The 16,583-nt window shown below is 40.8% G+C and overlaps 1 protein-coding gene across 1 annotated transcript in view; it reads right to left on the reverse strand.

The window, feature by feature from the left end:
• The window catches only part of ergic1 (endoplasmic reticulum-golgi intermediate compartment 1), a 74,815-nt gene that overhangs the window by 27,569 nt on the left and 30,663 nt on the right, over positions 1 to 16,583 (reverse strand). Inside the window, exons 2-4 of the mRNA XM_033029586.1 lie at positions 11,342 to 11,403; positions 4,458 to 4,530; positions 2,608 to 2,702 (exon numbers count right to left, since the gene is read on the reverse strand). Coding sequence (XP_032885477.1) covers positions 2,608 to 2,702; positions 4,458 to 4,530; positions 11,342 to 11,403 — 230 coding nt within the window. The remainder of the gene's footprint in view (positions 1 to 2,607; positions 2,703 to 4,457; positions 4,531 to 11,341; positions 11,404 to 16,583) is intronic.

The raw sequence follows: 16,583 nt of genomic DNA on the forward strand, positions 1-16,583 counted from the left end.
AACTTCTTATACTATTATTGGACAACAAATATTAAAAATGTAATTTACTGGCTGGATAACTCATGCCAACAGGTAGACTGGTTAATAATGGAGAGAGGGGATTGCACGCCTTTTAATATAGGCGCGGTTCTTCTCTCCCCAACAAAGTTGAAGAACACACTATATGATAAAAATCCGATTATTCACAGCACTCTACGAATCTGGAGACAAGTAAAATCAACTTTTAAACTAAGAAATGTATCTCTTCTCTCACCAATAGCCAATAACCCTTTGTTCAAGCCATCTATTATTGATAAAATGTTTACTCATTGGGAAAGACTAGGAATCAAAAAACTTGGAGATCTCTACGAGATGGGAACTCCTCTCATTTCAGGAATTAGTCGAAATACCACCCAAAAGGTAATCAATATTTCAGATATCTTCAAATTCGAGACTATCCAAAAACATATACCCATGACTACCAAACTCTGCTGCCAGATATACTAGAAGAATGTATGAATAGAAATTCAGAGTCAAACAACTTAACATCATATTTGTATGACACCCGTCTAAATATAGAAATCCCATTGTCAGAAGCAATTAGAAGAGACTGGGAAGAGGAACTAGGCCTAAAAATTCCAAAAGACAGATGGAAAGAAACCATTTTACATATACACAATTGTTCGATTAACATTAGACATACTTTAATTCAATATAAAATACTGCACAGACTAAACTGAATAAGATCTTTCCAAATGCATCTTTGTGACAAATGTCTCCTTCAAGAAGCAACTCCTTCACCTCTTGCATAAAATTACATAACTTTTGGAGAGGAATTTTTGAAAATTTCTCAAAAATATTAAAAACAAATCTGGTCCCCGACACGGAACTGATTATTCTAGGAACGTCAGAAGCCTGCTCTGAGCTATCAATATTTCAAAGACGTTTCCTCAATTATGGTCTGATAACGGCGAAAAAATTAATACTCAAATTTTGGAAACATACATCTGACCCTACTCTCAAAATGTGGATTACAAACATGTCTGAGACGCTACATCTTGAAAATATGAGACTGATCTTGGCAGAAAAACCAGAGCATTTTTCGAAGACATGGACACCATTCATTGATTCATTACAAGGATAGTATGGTGCAACACAATTTTGGAATTAAATCTAATTACGTGTTGGGTGATGGTTGGGGAGGGATACGAAGCAGGTATATCATCACTTTTTGTTTTTCTTTCTGTTTTTGTCTTTTTATTTCTCTACGTCTTTCTTATTTCTTTTACTTACTCACTCTTTGGCTACACCAATTTGGTCGTCTAGGGGTTCTATTCTTGCACATCCACTTTCTCTCTCTTGCTTTTTCTCACTTCTTCTCTCTCATCTTTAGCTAAAAATTAAAATTGAAGCTGTACAATAACTGTATTATGTCATATGCCGCTGCTTATATTTTTGTACACGGCTTCTAATAAATAATAAATAAATAAATAAATAGAAACCAAGTCTACATTCAGCTGTTTAGGAAACTAAACCAAGATAAGACACAAAATGCTGTAGTAACTCAGCGGGACAGGCAGCATCTCTGGAGAGAAGGAATGGGTGACCTTCAAGGTGACCTCAGGGTCTGAAGAAGGGTCTCGACCCTAAAAATCACCCATTCCTTCTCTCCAGAGATGCTGCCTGTCCCACTGAGTTACTCCAGCATTTTTTGCCTATCTTCGGTTTAAACCAGCATCTGTAGTTCCTTCCTACACTAACTAAACCGAGACATAACTTTTAAAAGTGGAATGATCTCAGTATTGGAATATCGTAAGAAATTGATATTCCACTATCCTGGTGTTTAGAAATCTGAATGGATAGCACCGCACTCACTGGATTGTGTTTTCTATTCTCTCTTTAAACTTATGGAGCCCCATTTCTCACCTTTCCTCTAAACTCACTGAAGCACCAATTTCTCTATACTCACACATCTCACACACTCCTTATAAACTCATTGGGCCTTGCATTGCATGCTGCCTATAAACTACATCCCCCCCTATAAATTCACTAGAGCCTTCTTTCCCATATTTCTATTAAACTCACCATAACCCTCTTCCAAAGCTCCCTCAAAACTCACTGTGGTCCCAACTCCCTCACTTGCTTTAAACTCACCAAGGCCCTGATCCCATGCTCACCTCAGCCCAGTTGTGGAGCTTCATTTAAATTCATCACAGCCTAAATTCCCATGTTCTCGTTATAATCAATAGGTTTACTGGAAAGGTTATTATGGTACCACTGTGCAACAGCTAAACAAAAATTATATCAATATGAGTGAGATCCAATAGTTCAAAGAATCGGCTATTCACGTAGCATTAAATTCCCGAGTGTGTGGATTAATTATAGTTTTGCTGTAATTTATTAAAAGAACAGCCATAAAGATAGTTTCAATTTAAACACTCAAGAAAATACAAGGACTAGTTTCCTTATCCACAAAGCAGCAATAATGCAGATATGAAACCAAATGCAAGAGAGACAAATCTAATCTGAAGGGCTTTAAAATACAAGGATGAGTCGGACAGGTGAAATTACTTTTTTTATTAAATAATCCCTTGCCACTATTTTTTATGAATGGTTACATTAACTCACCATCACATGAAAGGTTAGGTAAGGTGATATTTAGATTTACTTCAATTTTTCCTCCACTATCTTTGTCAGGATCATCCACGTATAATTCATTCACTCTGCAACAAAATAGTAACCACTCATTCCAAGAACATTTAGTGATGTGACAAAGTTAAGTGTTCTAGTAGAAATTGCCAAATATAGAAACACGGCTTTTCCTCAGCTAATCCTAGTACGTCACTCATCAGGTTGCCATCTCACTGCGGAGTAGTAGATTAACACAAATCCATTCCAGTTCCCACTTTCTTTCAGGTTCTGCGAAAGTCTGTGATTATCAGGTTATTCCAACACAACCAGGTCAATCCAGACTTCACACTGATACTTTGGGATGACGCTACTTTCCTGCTCATTAATTAAAAAGTATTGTCAATAGCTACTGACGTCTTGGGGTCAAATTTTGAAATTAGATTCTGTAATAAGAGAACTGCTTTGCCTTGGTATCCAATATAAGATTAAAAAAGTATATATGATACTTCAAGTAAAGAAAATTAATTCTCATTGTTGATCAAACATATATTTATATTGTGCAGTAAGAGGTATGGCAAGGAATGCACACCAAACTTGGTTTAAGGCCTGTTTATTTTCTGCAATTTTCTTCTTCAGATTACTTAATGAGAATGGGCACCTTTGCCTTTACTCCACAATTGCTTATTTAAAGGACAATTTTGGTCTCCAATTGCACTTTATCAAAATAATCTTTCTTAACCAGCCTTTGATTTTTAAACCAACAGCACGGTTTGGAGTTGAAATCAGGAGGTGTCGTATTTTAAATACTACAGGAACCTGCTTTACTGCTGCAGCTCCATCAGCTGTTTGTCTGCCTTAATGTTCCTACGTTGATGTTTTAATCACCAGGTTGTTTGTTCTTGGAGACATTTGATATTATAAATTGCAGGAAAAGTTGCCATGCTTTGTTGACAGAGAAAGACTGCTGCTGAGCAAAAGCATTACAAGTTCCCAGAATGCTAAATAGCACAGCAAGTGCATTCGCCTGTTTATAACAAGGTTTAGTTGATTGCAGAGGTGTTTAGGTTGATACAGGCTTGGGGTTTGGCGCTTTGACTACACAATGACCATTAAAATTGCCATGTGGGTGGGATATATTTTAAAACAACCCATCTTTCTGCAAAATATTTTCTACAAATAAGTCTGTCATTTCTTATATTCTGAGCAGTGACAGAAATTACGCAAGGGTGCGAAAAAATTAAAAAAATCTTTAAGTTGCAGTCAAGTCATTTAAAGGTGGTGTTAGAAAGAACATCACACCGTGCAATGGAAATTTGGATTGCTGGGTTATAATTTCTCCACCCCCCAATTTCAAGATCTGAGCATCACTGGCAAAACCAGTGTTTTATTGCCCACCCCCAATTGCCATTGTGAAGATGGTGGTGAGCCAAATGGAAAAAAAAAGATAGATTTTTGTAAAAGGTACTAAGGGTTTATGGATTAAACAAATCAGATGAAAATAAGATGCAAATAGCTACAATATAAATAAAACCAAACTAGGTTCAAGGGACTAAAAAGGGACACTCCCCATTCCTCTTCCTGCCCACCACCCACTCAAAATATATTAATTCTTTGCAACAGTACACATGATGCCCAGAGCACTCTAAATGGTCTGAAAGCAGAAACTGGGAAGATAAGTTTTATTATATTAACAGGGAACACTGGGAGCATGCAGCACCTGCTGGGAGCTTCAGGGCTAAGAAAAATCAGCTGTTGTCATTTTAACACAGCCTATTCCATTAACTTTCATCTTTATTTACACACAGCTACAATAAGATCAGTGGTCAAGAGGCATGCTGTTTACTTACATTTCAGTGGCAATGAACCCAGTCAGTTCTGACAAGAAAAGGAACAGCATGAACATGCAGCAGCAAATGGAAACTGTAAGACAAATGAAAGCATTTAAAAACAAGCTCCAGTGCTTTTTTCCTTCCAAACTGCAGGATATATAGTCACTGTAAAGATGGAGAAATGGTTACAAAATTAGTCTAGTCTATGGTCAGAGTTAATTTTGTATATAACTGCAGTTGAGTCAGTGGTTTGGTGCCTGACAGAGCCCAATGGCTTGGAATTAACACAGGTGTCAGGCAATAGAACAAACAATTTAAAAAAAAGGAATACCAGAATATCAATCGATGCATAAACCGCAAAAGACAATTTAAAAAAAAACAACAATACATAACTTTGCAAGTTTACATAGGAGAATTAAAGACTTCCATTAACAAATAACAGCATTGCAGTTTTGAAAGGGGCGGCAAAGATCCGTGTCATTACACTTGTGATTGTGTAATTATTCATTAGGTTAATAAACCATTTTGTTGAGCTAATGCAAAACATGATTTGTTATGGCATATTTTAAAGCTGTAAAACTCATAAAACAAATACAGTAAATTAAAATTAATTGGGATCTATATCTGACAAACTAATGCCAAGGAGGGCGGTACAGGGTGGCGGGGGAGAGAATCTTGGGTTGCTTTTCCAAGTTGTCAGGGCTTCTGAATAACTCATGCTTTCCATCACCATCACCTCCATCTCTCCTCTTTACCCTTCTTAAAATAATCACAACGCTTCAAAGACCATGATTGTGGTCTGCAATAGAATTGTTCTGGGCAGATAAGAGTACGTCATTGGTGAGTAAGTGCCACTTGACAGCACCGATGACTATGGTTTCTTCACATTGCTGACGACCAGAGTTGACGTATTGGATGGAAAGTCGCAAAAATGGATCTGCTCTCTTGCACATGGTATATACCTGGATGTTTTATCACATTGTTCGATGTTAAGAGTGTTGTAAAGGCACTGGAATGTCCTGGTTGGAGGTACAGCTCATCCTGCAACACAGACTTCAGTACCATTGCAGGGCTGTCGTATGGTCTCATCACTCAGGGTGGTGGGACCAATGACATGGAGCATCAGACGAATCAGTAAGATAATCTGTGGCATAGTGGTGTGATGGCAGAGTTTCTACATTCTCGCGCCAGAGACCCGTGTTCCATGCTGACCATGGGTGCTGCCTGTACAGAGTTGGTACATTCTCACTGTGACCGCGTGGGTTATCTATGGATGCTCCGGTTTCCTCCCACATAGAAAAGATGTGCACGTTTGTAGGATTGGCTTCTGTAAATTGTTCATAGTGTGCCGGATAGAACTAGTGCACAGATGATCGCTAGTCTGTGCGGACTCAGTGGGCCGAAGAGCCTGTTTCCACGCTGTATCTCTAAATTAAAACTAAACTAAAGAATGCATTGCACCTGCATTAGCTCTTCTGAAAAATGTTATACCATTACACCCACATATTTGTCCTTTACCCTACATTTATCCAGTTCCATTTTGAAAATCTGTTCACAATACCTTCCATATCATTATGTTCCAGTTTATAACTTATTCCAAAATAAATCCCCCGTCGTTTACTTTTGTCTCTGTCTACCAGCTTATTGTCATTAGGTTTGCTTACTCTTTCAAGATATTTTATGATCTTGAACCCCCCGCTCAATTTCTTCTTGATCCTCTGTGCCCAAAAGAAGGGCTCCAGCCTCTCCATAAAAGTATGTAACTATCATAAATCAGTCTCCAGTTAGAAATCAAGGGCTATAAATTCCAAAAGTATGTAATTATCTAAAAATAGGGTTCACACATGAATGTGATTTTTTTTTGTATACAAAAAAAACCAACTTTATAACCTATGATTCAACGGATAAATTGACTGGAACTGGAACCAAGCAGTGCTTTATTCAATCATCGAGTCCCAAGTGATATTAAAGGAAATATCTGGACACTTGGTAACATTTCTGTCACCTCCATTCAGATGCTTATTACTTGCAGTTACAGCAGATCACTGCCCGGGAACTCCCCCTGATGTGGCTTCCTGAAAGTCCCCCTCAGTGACTAGAACCAGAATGGTGAACCGTGGGCAGCAACCTTCATCTGTGAGATCACCAGATTGGAATTTCAAGAGCAGAACAGGAAGTGTGTTCGCACAAAAAAAAAATCAGTTCCTACCGCTCCTTACAACTTCCAGTCTCAATGTGGTTTTAAAAAATAAATTGTGCTAGCATAAATATGTTGGCGCCACTATGTTTGTGTTTTAGAAGCTAGCGTGACAATGAAGTGGAAGGCCCAATTTAATGGAAAATACGCAGTTAAATAGGAAATGAACTGATCACTAGAATATAAACAGTTTCTATCAAATTACACAGAAATCATTGGAATTGGCACCCCATCCAACCGCTTCTGAAGAAGGGTCTCGACCCAAAACGTTGCCTATTCCTTCTCTCCATAGATGCTGCCTCACCCACTGAGTTTCTCCAGCATTTTTGTCTACGCTTGATGGGCAATGTTCATTTTAGACACAAATGATCTTAGTTTCATGTGCCCACTCAATTAACATGTCATTTTATTAACCATTCCAATAACCATCTGCCTGATATATTCTTAAATATCTGCTTAGTCAATTTCACACAATAGACAATAATGCAAGAGTAGGCCATTCGGCCCTCCGAGTCAGCACTGCCGTTCACTGTAATCATGGCTGATCATCCACAATCAGTACCCTGTTCCTGCCTTCTCCCCATATCCCTTGACTCAGCTATCTTTAAGACCCCAATCTAACTCTTTCATGAAAGCATCCAGAGAATTGGGCTTCCACTGCCTTCTGAGGCAAGGAATTCCACAGATTCACAACTCTCTGGGTGAAAACATTTGTTGCTGTCCAAAATGTTTTGATTTTACATCCAATTCCCCACATTCAACCACTTCAAACAGTACTGTTGCTATTTATCCTGTCTAGTACCTTTGGCATTTGTAACATTGACAAACTCGCTGAAGCAAAAATAACCCAACTCTGCCCCAAGTTCCTTCAAATCTGCCTCAATGCCAAAAATCATATAAAAGGGAAGAGAAAAGGTTAAAGGTTAAAGAGTCAACCCATAACACATGCAAATTGCAAAATGTTAACACATTTGTGAAATAGGAGAGACAAATTATGTTTCTTTCTTGGCCATGACGATTCAAGAAACTGGACACAAGCGTATTTCAACATTAAACACAACAAAAAAACTAAAGATAGTTTTATTTTTTAATTTATTGCATTTCGAATGTAATTATTTTAATGTTATCAATATGTAGTCTCTTATTGGAGATGACAATGTCCTGACATAACATCATAAGCTACTCAACATAAGGAAGTTGTGACTCATCACCTAAGGGAGTGCTGCCAGCAGCAATCAGGTGTTAGGTGTTCAGGAGAAATTTGAAACCTTCATTCAATTTCCCTCTCCTCACGAGAGATAAAGAAAATGTGGTAGAGAAACGGGGAGCAGGAGGGGTTACAGAAAGAGAGGGTGCGAGGACCAGAGGTTTGAGGGAGGGTCATTATGAGAATCAAAATCACCCTATCAGCTATCAAATTGCTTCACTAAATTTGCAATATGCATTAAAGAGCCATGCTCTACAAATCTGCTTCCTGAGAAAAGCCTAGATCAGGTAGCTTTTCAATCAATGCATTTGTAATTCTGTTCTCTTCTCCAACACTACATCTTCATTTAGACTCCATTCTGCAAAGAATGCTTCCCTTTTCTTTACATGAGAGTGCTCAGATAAAACAAAATGTTTCTGTACATAATGGCAATTTAGAAACTACACCAAAATCATTAGCTTTAATCTACCTTGATTATTTTTTTTAAAGGAAAGATCATCCAGTAATATTGCTGCCTATTGCAATTCTACTCTTAGATAATTCATTTTCAGGCTATAAATCCACCCATATGTTTGAGGGGAAATTAGCGATTTTAGAAACATTTTCCTTCACTATATTACCTATTCAGGATATTATAACGCAATAAAGTGGTCACCGCATTGCAAGATAGAACAGGGGTATGACACTCAGAAGAAGGAAACGTGTTAAGAGACCTGAAGACGTGCAATTCACAGCAACTAACCAGTCAGTGCAAGTCAACAATTCTGACTCAACAGAACTAAACTGCAAAAGTGAGTAATCATGATGCATTACAGGTCTTGTGACTTTTTTTATGTATTAATCATGAAAACGTACTTACGCCATTAAACTGCAATAGGTAAACATTACCTTTGTGCAACAATACCATGGAATGACCACATGTTTAAGACAAATTCAAACCCAAAAGCACAAAATAATAAAATTACTGTTATTAAACAATAAAAGTAAAATCAACCGCATTTTATAAATGAGGGCAAAAACTGGGAAGTGGTAGTGATACAAACACACAAAACAATGATTAGACTGTGGTTCGAGGACTGTGTCAAAGGTACATGGACCACATTAGAGAATTAACGTTAAAGCTATAGAAAGAGTGAACGGTGTACATTCAACATCGTAACTAGAGACAGCACTGAAGAGGATGATCGAGAATGGGAAAGGCAATTTCTGTGCCTATTCCTACAAGAGCAAAAGGAAGAGTGTTGAATTCTATGGATGAGCACTAAAATATTGACTTTGCCAGTAATGCTCGCATCCTACTAAAATAAAATATAGCACTTTGCTCAGGACTTCAACTCAGGCAATGGGACCTTTTGTATCTTCTTGAGGGAGAAAATATAATCATCAGGAGAGTTCACGATACCCAGAGTACACAGCAAGATAATTCTCCAAATATAGAGTATCAAGTATCAAGTATACTTTATTGTCATTCAGACTTTTCAGTCTGAACGAAATTTCGTGCCTTGCAGTCATAACATAGAATAAAATAACAAAACACACAATAAACACAGATTTAACGTCCACAACAGTGAGTCCACCAGGCCCTCCTCACTGTGATGGAAGGCAAAAGTCTTAAAGTCCTTGTCACTTCCCTCCTTGTTCTCCCTCTGCGTTGAGGCGATCCAGGCTTCTGATGTTGTGACCCCGCCGGGTGATGGTAAGCAAGTCCCGCGGCTGAATCCGAGCTCCGCGAACGAGCCGGTTCAAACTCCACGGCCCGGGACGGTCGAAGCTGCCACCCTTCAGTCCAGCGGACGAAACTGTTGTTGCGGGAGCTCCGGAGAACCGGTCACCAACCCGGGACCTGCGAGCTCCCGACGATGTCGTCCACTGGGCCCGCGGCCGAAGCCTCCGAAGTCGGGTCGCCACCGCCGCAACGCCACCCCAGCCCCGAAGTCGGCCAGCCTCGCGATGGTAAGTCCTGGCTGGCTCTGCCTCTGGAGCCTCGAGGTCAGCCCCAGTTGGAGGCCGCCAACTCTGCCATTAGGCCTCAGCGCAGACAGAGACGGAGACGGGGCATACGCAAGAAAAGGTCGCATCCCACCGAAGGAAGAGACTAAAACAATTTTCTCCCACCCCCCCACACATACACAACTAAAATAAACCAAAATAAACTGTAACAACGGGACAAAAAGAAAAAAAAAAAAAAAGAGACAAACGGATTGCAGGCGAGCCGCAGATGCTAGGGCAGCGCCGCCATGTTGGAGTTATAGTCATGATGTTATACTGCGTGGAAAGAGGCCGATTGGCCCAACTTGCCCACACCAACCAACATGTCCCATCCACATTAGTAAGGATCACCGATAGTCACCGACTATCACCAACAAGATCGCTAAGGACAGAAGACAGTAGAAGAAATAGGTAGCTCTACGTGGAACAAGATGCAGGAGACTCAAATACGAGGATGTCAAACAAAATAATTGATGACCCACAGGTCACAGAGCATCTATGGAGGGAGAAAATGGCATCTGGTTCATACCCTTTTATCAAAATGATGAGATGTTATTTTGGGAATAGATTGAAGTGCAGAGACTGGGAAATGGTGGCTAGGGGAACAAGACTGGGAAATGGTGGCTAGGGGAACAAGACTGGGAAATGGTGGCTAGGGGAACAGCACAGAACAAGGAAAATAAATTTTAAAAGTTGAGCCCCAGATCCCAGGGGAAACTAAATGATTTTTTTTTTTAAATGACAGTAAGCAACAACTGGTAATTAAGAGTTTAGTATAAACAAACAAAACTGGCCAGAGGTGACACAACCAACCAACTAACAAACTAGCATGCTAACATTAAGAATCGTTATACTTTGGCAGAAAAAGTTTGAGAGTATGTTTTAGTATGATATTGGTAAATACATTTGGATTCCATGTTGCAACAATGACTGGAACTAAATGTAATTATTAGTTTATGGTTCAGTGATGCAAGGATGTGCCCACACAGTAGATAGCTCGCATAGCTTCTGATCTGCAGTGCTACAATAAAAAGGATCATCGCTGGTCCTGTGGTTCATACATTTTGCAAAACACGACTGAACATTTTGGATCACGGGAGATTAAGCACTGCCTACAGAGCAGTCATATTGCTGCGGACACAGAGCCGAGGGGAAAACCTGATTGTCAGTTATGAATGCAGGTTGGAGAGGCATACATAGCGTATCATAATATTGTTGAAACAGCAGTTGCGATTTCATTTTTCAATATGTTGCCTGCATAAGATTGTCAAATTATGGATGTTGCCCTAACAGAATTTAGTAACTATAACTTCCTAATTCTTCATGCCAGGGGTCTAATACGAGTAGGAGATATATCTTGGTGTCAGCAGAACAGTTGCATCCAGTGCCTTGGACCCTCCCTGCTAATGATGGACTTTTCCTTGGTCTTTTTTTTAAAAAACATGAATAGTCTGTAAAATTGGCATGTGATTGTCATAAAGACCAAGCAGGATGTAACACAATACTTACTGACAGCTCCTGTGTATGTGGGCTGAGTAAGGTCTTTTGGAACTTTCCTGTAGATATCAAGTCTAGAGAAAAACAAAATGGTTAAAATAGATTTAATGCAACCTTTGCTCCATCATAATTTTAACACAATTTTTCAATTTACCAGTACCAACTTCATAGATTGAGAAATTCCTCTGGAGAAAAAAAAACATTTAGTTCTTCTCTTTGCCACTTAATATAAAATAATGCTGACCACGAACATTGTCAAACAACAAGATGCTTTAATGTTGAAATAATTTTGCAGAATAGACGAAATACGTAAAAGGGATCTGTCAAGTAAATCCATTTCAAGAAATCCTTTTTTAAATTAGGGCGTCATGGTGGCGCATTGGTAGAGTACTGCCTCACAGCGCCGGAGACACAGGGTGTCCGTGACCGCATAGGTTTTCTCTGGGCGCTCCAGTTTCCTCCCACACTCCAAAGTCGTACAGGTTTGTAGGTTAATTGGCTAAGTGTAATTGTAAATTGTCCCTTGTGTGTGGTGAATAATGTTAGTGTGCGGCGATCTCTGGTCGGTGCGGACTCAGTGGGCCAATGGGCTCGTTTTCACACTGTATCTCTAAACTTAACTAAAGTTGGAGAAACTCTCCGTCATCGACGGGGCTCCATCGCCTACAGCCCTTGGAGGGATGAACATCAGAAGTTCGGGAACTGAAGATTGTGGCATAAAGTTGGACAGTTAACATTTGATTTCAAGATTAAAAGAACTCGCATACAAAACAGGAAGTAATATCAAAACAAAAAAGGGGAGGGACATCTGGGACTTGGTGTGCCTTAAGGGCCTGTCGCACCTGGGTGTCATATGCATGTCACGCAGATGGCGCGAAAAGACTTTGTACATCCCAAAATCCTGGGGCGCCGCGCGCGACCACACGTCACTGCCTATGTCACCTTGCACCATACGCGCGTAATGCGCACCATGCACGTGTAATGATGTCGCGTAAATTACGCGCAAATGACGCCCAAGTGGGACAGGCCCTTGAATTTTAAGAAGTTAAAAGAAAACAGCATGAGTGTGAATGGAGAAACCAATGCACCGGGTTACATAAGCAAGGTCAAGTCTTTCAGCAGGGAGAGGGCAGCTATAAGCAAGTTTATATTGAGTCGATTGGCTTTCGTGAAGGATTGAATTTTGTGGCATTCAGCTCAGAGTTCAACAAAAGTCAACCTTACCAGGCCCAGGGCAGCAAATTCAGTGAAGGAGCCAAGCTTACAACAGGGGACAAATGTTATGATTCTAATCTTCCACATAGTAAAATCCTGATAATTTTCTATTTAACTATTCAGAAATATCAATGGTTCAGCATCTGGTGTTGTTCACCATGCTCCCTTTCCACCTGACTGGGGCTTCAGATCCCGTCTCACCAGGGCCTCAGTTGCCACTTGCCCTGTCAACTTACCCAACACACTAGGAAATTCATTATCGTACCACGTAACATCTAGAGAATTGAGTAAAAAGTGTCTAGGTATAGGGAGGTTGCACGGCAGTCGGGTCACAACCCATGACCCGTACTGTTGCTACGCTACGCCAAGTGGAGTACACGCGATGAACTGCAGGTAAGCACTGACCATTGTTTCCAGTGTAGCGGGCCTGTTAAAACCCGCCGAATGGTCAAAAAGTTTTAGGTGATAAATCTGGCTGTAAAATTTTAAAATCGACCATGGTTCTCAAGTGGGTTTTTACATACGAAATGAAAACACCTCTGAAGCAAAATTTACAGCCAGATTTATCACTGAGACTTTTTAGATACCAAAGGAATCAAGAAAAAACACAAATAATGCCTTACTGTTGATGAAATGCAGTGAGCAAACACGATAATTCCCAATATTTTCAATTTCGATATCTGCACGGCCAATGTTCACCAAGCACTTTAGTTGATGTTGTCCCTTCAGCTCTCGCTTCTCTTTACCTTCATTTCGCTTCACTTTTGGAATTCTGAAGTTGGGTACATGTCTCTCACGCTTACCCCGATTTCCACAATTTTTTACAGCGCAAAAATTCAACATTTTAGCGTTTTTTAACAGGTAAGAAAGTACGTGTTTCATGTATTAACAACATATACCGGAAGCTGCGATGTCCTCCAGATGGATTGAGCGGCTCCGTGCGTCAAGCTCTATGACCCAGTGACCTTACGTGTACACCCCCCCCCATATAAATAGAAATAGTCAACAGTCCTGAAAATCAGCCGTTCTGGCACCACTAAAGTCCTGAGAGTACTAGATTATTAGTTTTACTGTATTCCTTTAAAAATGTTCATCCATTTATAAAAGCACCAGATAGTCATTACATTGGTTGTACCAAGCAAAAAAAGAATAACACAGGGCTTTGTGTATCTGGTTCCAGAGGCAAAGAAATACAGGATAGGAGAATGAGGTGGGTCACATAAGGAAACAAAACTATGACTTATCCTCATTGTCCAATGTAAACATACATTTAAGGGGTTGGGTAATGGTGGTGAGGTTTTGCATGATTCAACATAAACAACCCAGAGTTCATGAAGAATGACATGGCCAAGCACGTTATATGATCAAGAGTTTTGGAATCCTTGGGCAGAAAGGAGCAGGGGCAACAAAAATAAAATCAGGATTGTACTGGACGCCACAGTACAAAGAAGAGTTTGAGGAATTTGGTAAATTCTAGAAGATCAAATCAAAGATTAAATTGTCGGCTTAAACAAACTAGTTGATAAAAATTATCCTAGTCTCTTAATCTGAGAAAAGACATTCTTGCCATAGAGGGAGTACAGAGAAGGTTCACCAGACTGATTCCTGGGAGGTCAGGACTTTCATATGAAGAAAGACGGGATAGACTTGGCTTGTACTCGCTAGAATTTAGAAGATTGAGGGGGGATCTTATAGAAATTGACAAATTCTTAATGGGTTGGACAGGCTAGATGCAGGAATATTGTTCCCGATGTTGGGGAAGTCCAGAGCAAGGGGTCACAGTTTAAGGATAAGGGGGAAATCTTTTAGGACCGACATGAGAAAAAAAAAATGTCATACAGAGTGGTGAATCTCTGGAATTCTCTGCAACAGAAGGTAGTTGAGGCCAGTTCATTGGCTATATTTAAGAGGGAGTTAGATGTAGCCCTTGTGGCTAAAGGGATCAGGGGGTATGGAGAGAAGGCAGGTACAGGATACAGAGTTGGATGATCAGCCGTGATCATATTGAATGGCGGTGCAGGCTCGAGGGGCCGAATGGCCTACTCCTGCACCTATTTTCTATGTTTCTATTAAGCTGGGGAAGGAACCAACTACTACAACCAACAATCGACATTCTACGTATCACGGAAGTGTGATGCAAAGAACGACAGGCCATCAAACTTTTTGCAGCTATTGTGCCTTCAGAAACAAGAAGTGGAGCCAGTGATATACTCGGGGGATATTCACAGGAAGCAGAAGGAATTTACAAAACATCGTCATGCCAAGAAAGGAAATAAGTTCCCCCCATTTTGAAAGAATAATGCAAGAGAACGCACAGCCTTTCTCAGCTACTTTATCAATCAATCAATCAATATTTATTACATGTCATTTGAACCTCAGTGAGGCTCAAACGAAACTCCGTTTCCACAGCCATACAAACAAAGACAATTTCCTACAGACATACACACAGTTCAATTTACAAAAACATCCATCACAGTGAACCCACTGTGATAAAAGGCAAAGTCTTTTCTCTCCCCCGTTCTCCATTTCTCTCCCGATGTCAAAGCCCCAGGCGGGCGATGATAAGTCCCACGGCCATTTTAGGCCGCGCCGGGCGATGTACGGCCCCGCTCCCGGTCTAAATGTCACAAAGTTGGAGCCCCCGGCGGGCGCTAGAATGTCCCATGGCCATGAAGCCGCACTGGGCGATGTACGGCCTCGCTCCGGGTCGTTCCAACCTCGCGACACGGGCTGGAGAAGTTTTGTTGTGGGAGCTCCGGAAAGCGGTCTCTCCACCCGGACCCGCGAGCTCCCTATGTCCCAGTCCACCGGACCTGCGGCTGCAGCTGGAGCCTCCGAGCTACGTGGTCGGGCCGCAGCAGCAAGTCACCACCGCTCCCCACGCTCCGATGCCGGCCAGCCCCACGATGGTAAGTCCGCAGCTCCGCAGGCTCCGTGACTGGAGCCCCCAGGTCGTTCAGGCTGGAGGCCGCTCCACGGTGCTAGGCCCCAACGACAACGGAGACCGACAGGATAAAGTCGGGTCTCCCGTACAGGGAAGAGATTTTAAAAAGTTTCCCCCTCCCCCCCCCCCCCCCCCCCCCCCGCCCCCCACATATACACAGTTAAAAACACTATTAAAAAACACAAACAACTACATTTAACTAGACAAAAAATAAAAAACAAAAGAAACAAAGTAATGAGAAGGCAGACAATTGTTCAAACTTCATTAGTTTTCATTGCAGGATAAACCTGTAAATATCAGTATTCAGTCTTGAACAATTTATAATAATTTTCCGAACCTAGTGGGCTTTTTTTTTATTAAACAGAAAATTAAATACCACTGTGAATATTGTGTGAGGTTGTCATTCTGTTTATGTATTCTTGACCCTTTTCAACGCAGCAAGTGATCATCAAAATAATAAGTACTATGAACTAACCAGTTCAATTTTCTATTCAGACAAACTTTATTTACCCCACCTACGTATATTACTTTGTCAAATTTACAAACATAAAAGCATACACGTCATCTTATCAAAATATATTAATCCCTAATACTGTTCCAAACCATATCTAGATTTACAATACAATCTATATTCCATTTGTATTACCAATATTATGATTGAGATTACTATTGCTATTTTTTGAAAATGGCCATCAAAACATCAGCAAGAAGCGCTGGAGACTTCAAGTTTCAGCTTTGCCTTAAAAATCTGGGCGGTTGCCTTCCCAGTATGTACACTCTACTCAGGCAGTGCAGACTGCGGTGGCTGGGCCATGTCCACCGCATGGAGGATGGTCGTATTCCAAAAGACATCCTCTATGGAGAGCTGACATCTGGGAGGAGAACCATCGGCCACCCCCAGCTACATTACAAGGATGTCTGCAAGAGAAACATGAAGGCGCTCGACATCGATGTGGAGTCCTGGGAGAGCCTTGCAGCTGACCACACAAGGTGGAGAGGTACCCTGAACCAACATCTCAAAACGGAGGAATAGAGACTGTTGAACGCAGCGGCAGACAAGCGGGACACGCAGAAAGGATCGCAGCAACTTCAACA

The sequence above is a fragment of the Amblyraja radiata genome, chromosome 11, assembly GCF_010909765.2.
Source record: "Amblyraja radiata isolate CabotCenter1 chromosome 11, sAmbRad1.1.pri, whole genome shotgun sequence".
NCBI lineage: Eukaryota > Metazoa > Chordata > Chondrichthyes > Rajiformes > Rajidae > Amblyraja > Amblyraja radiata.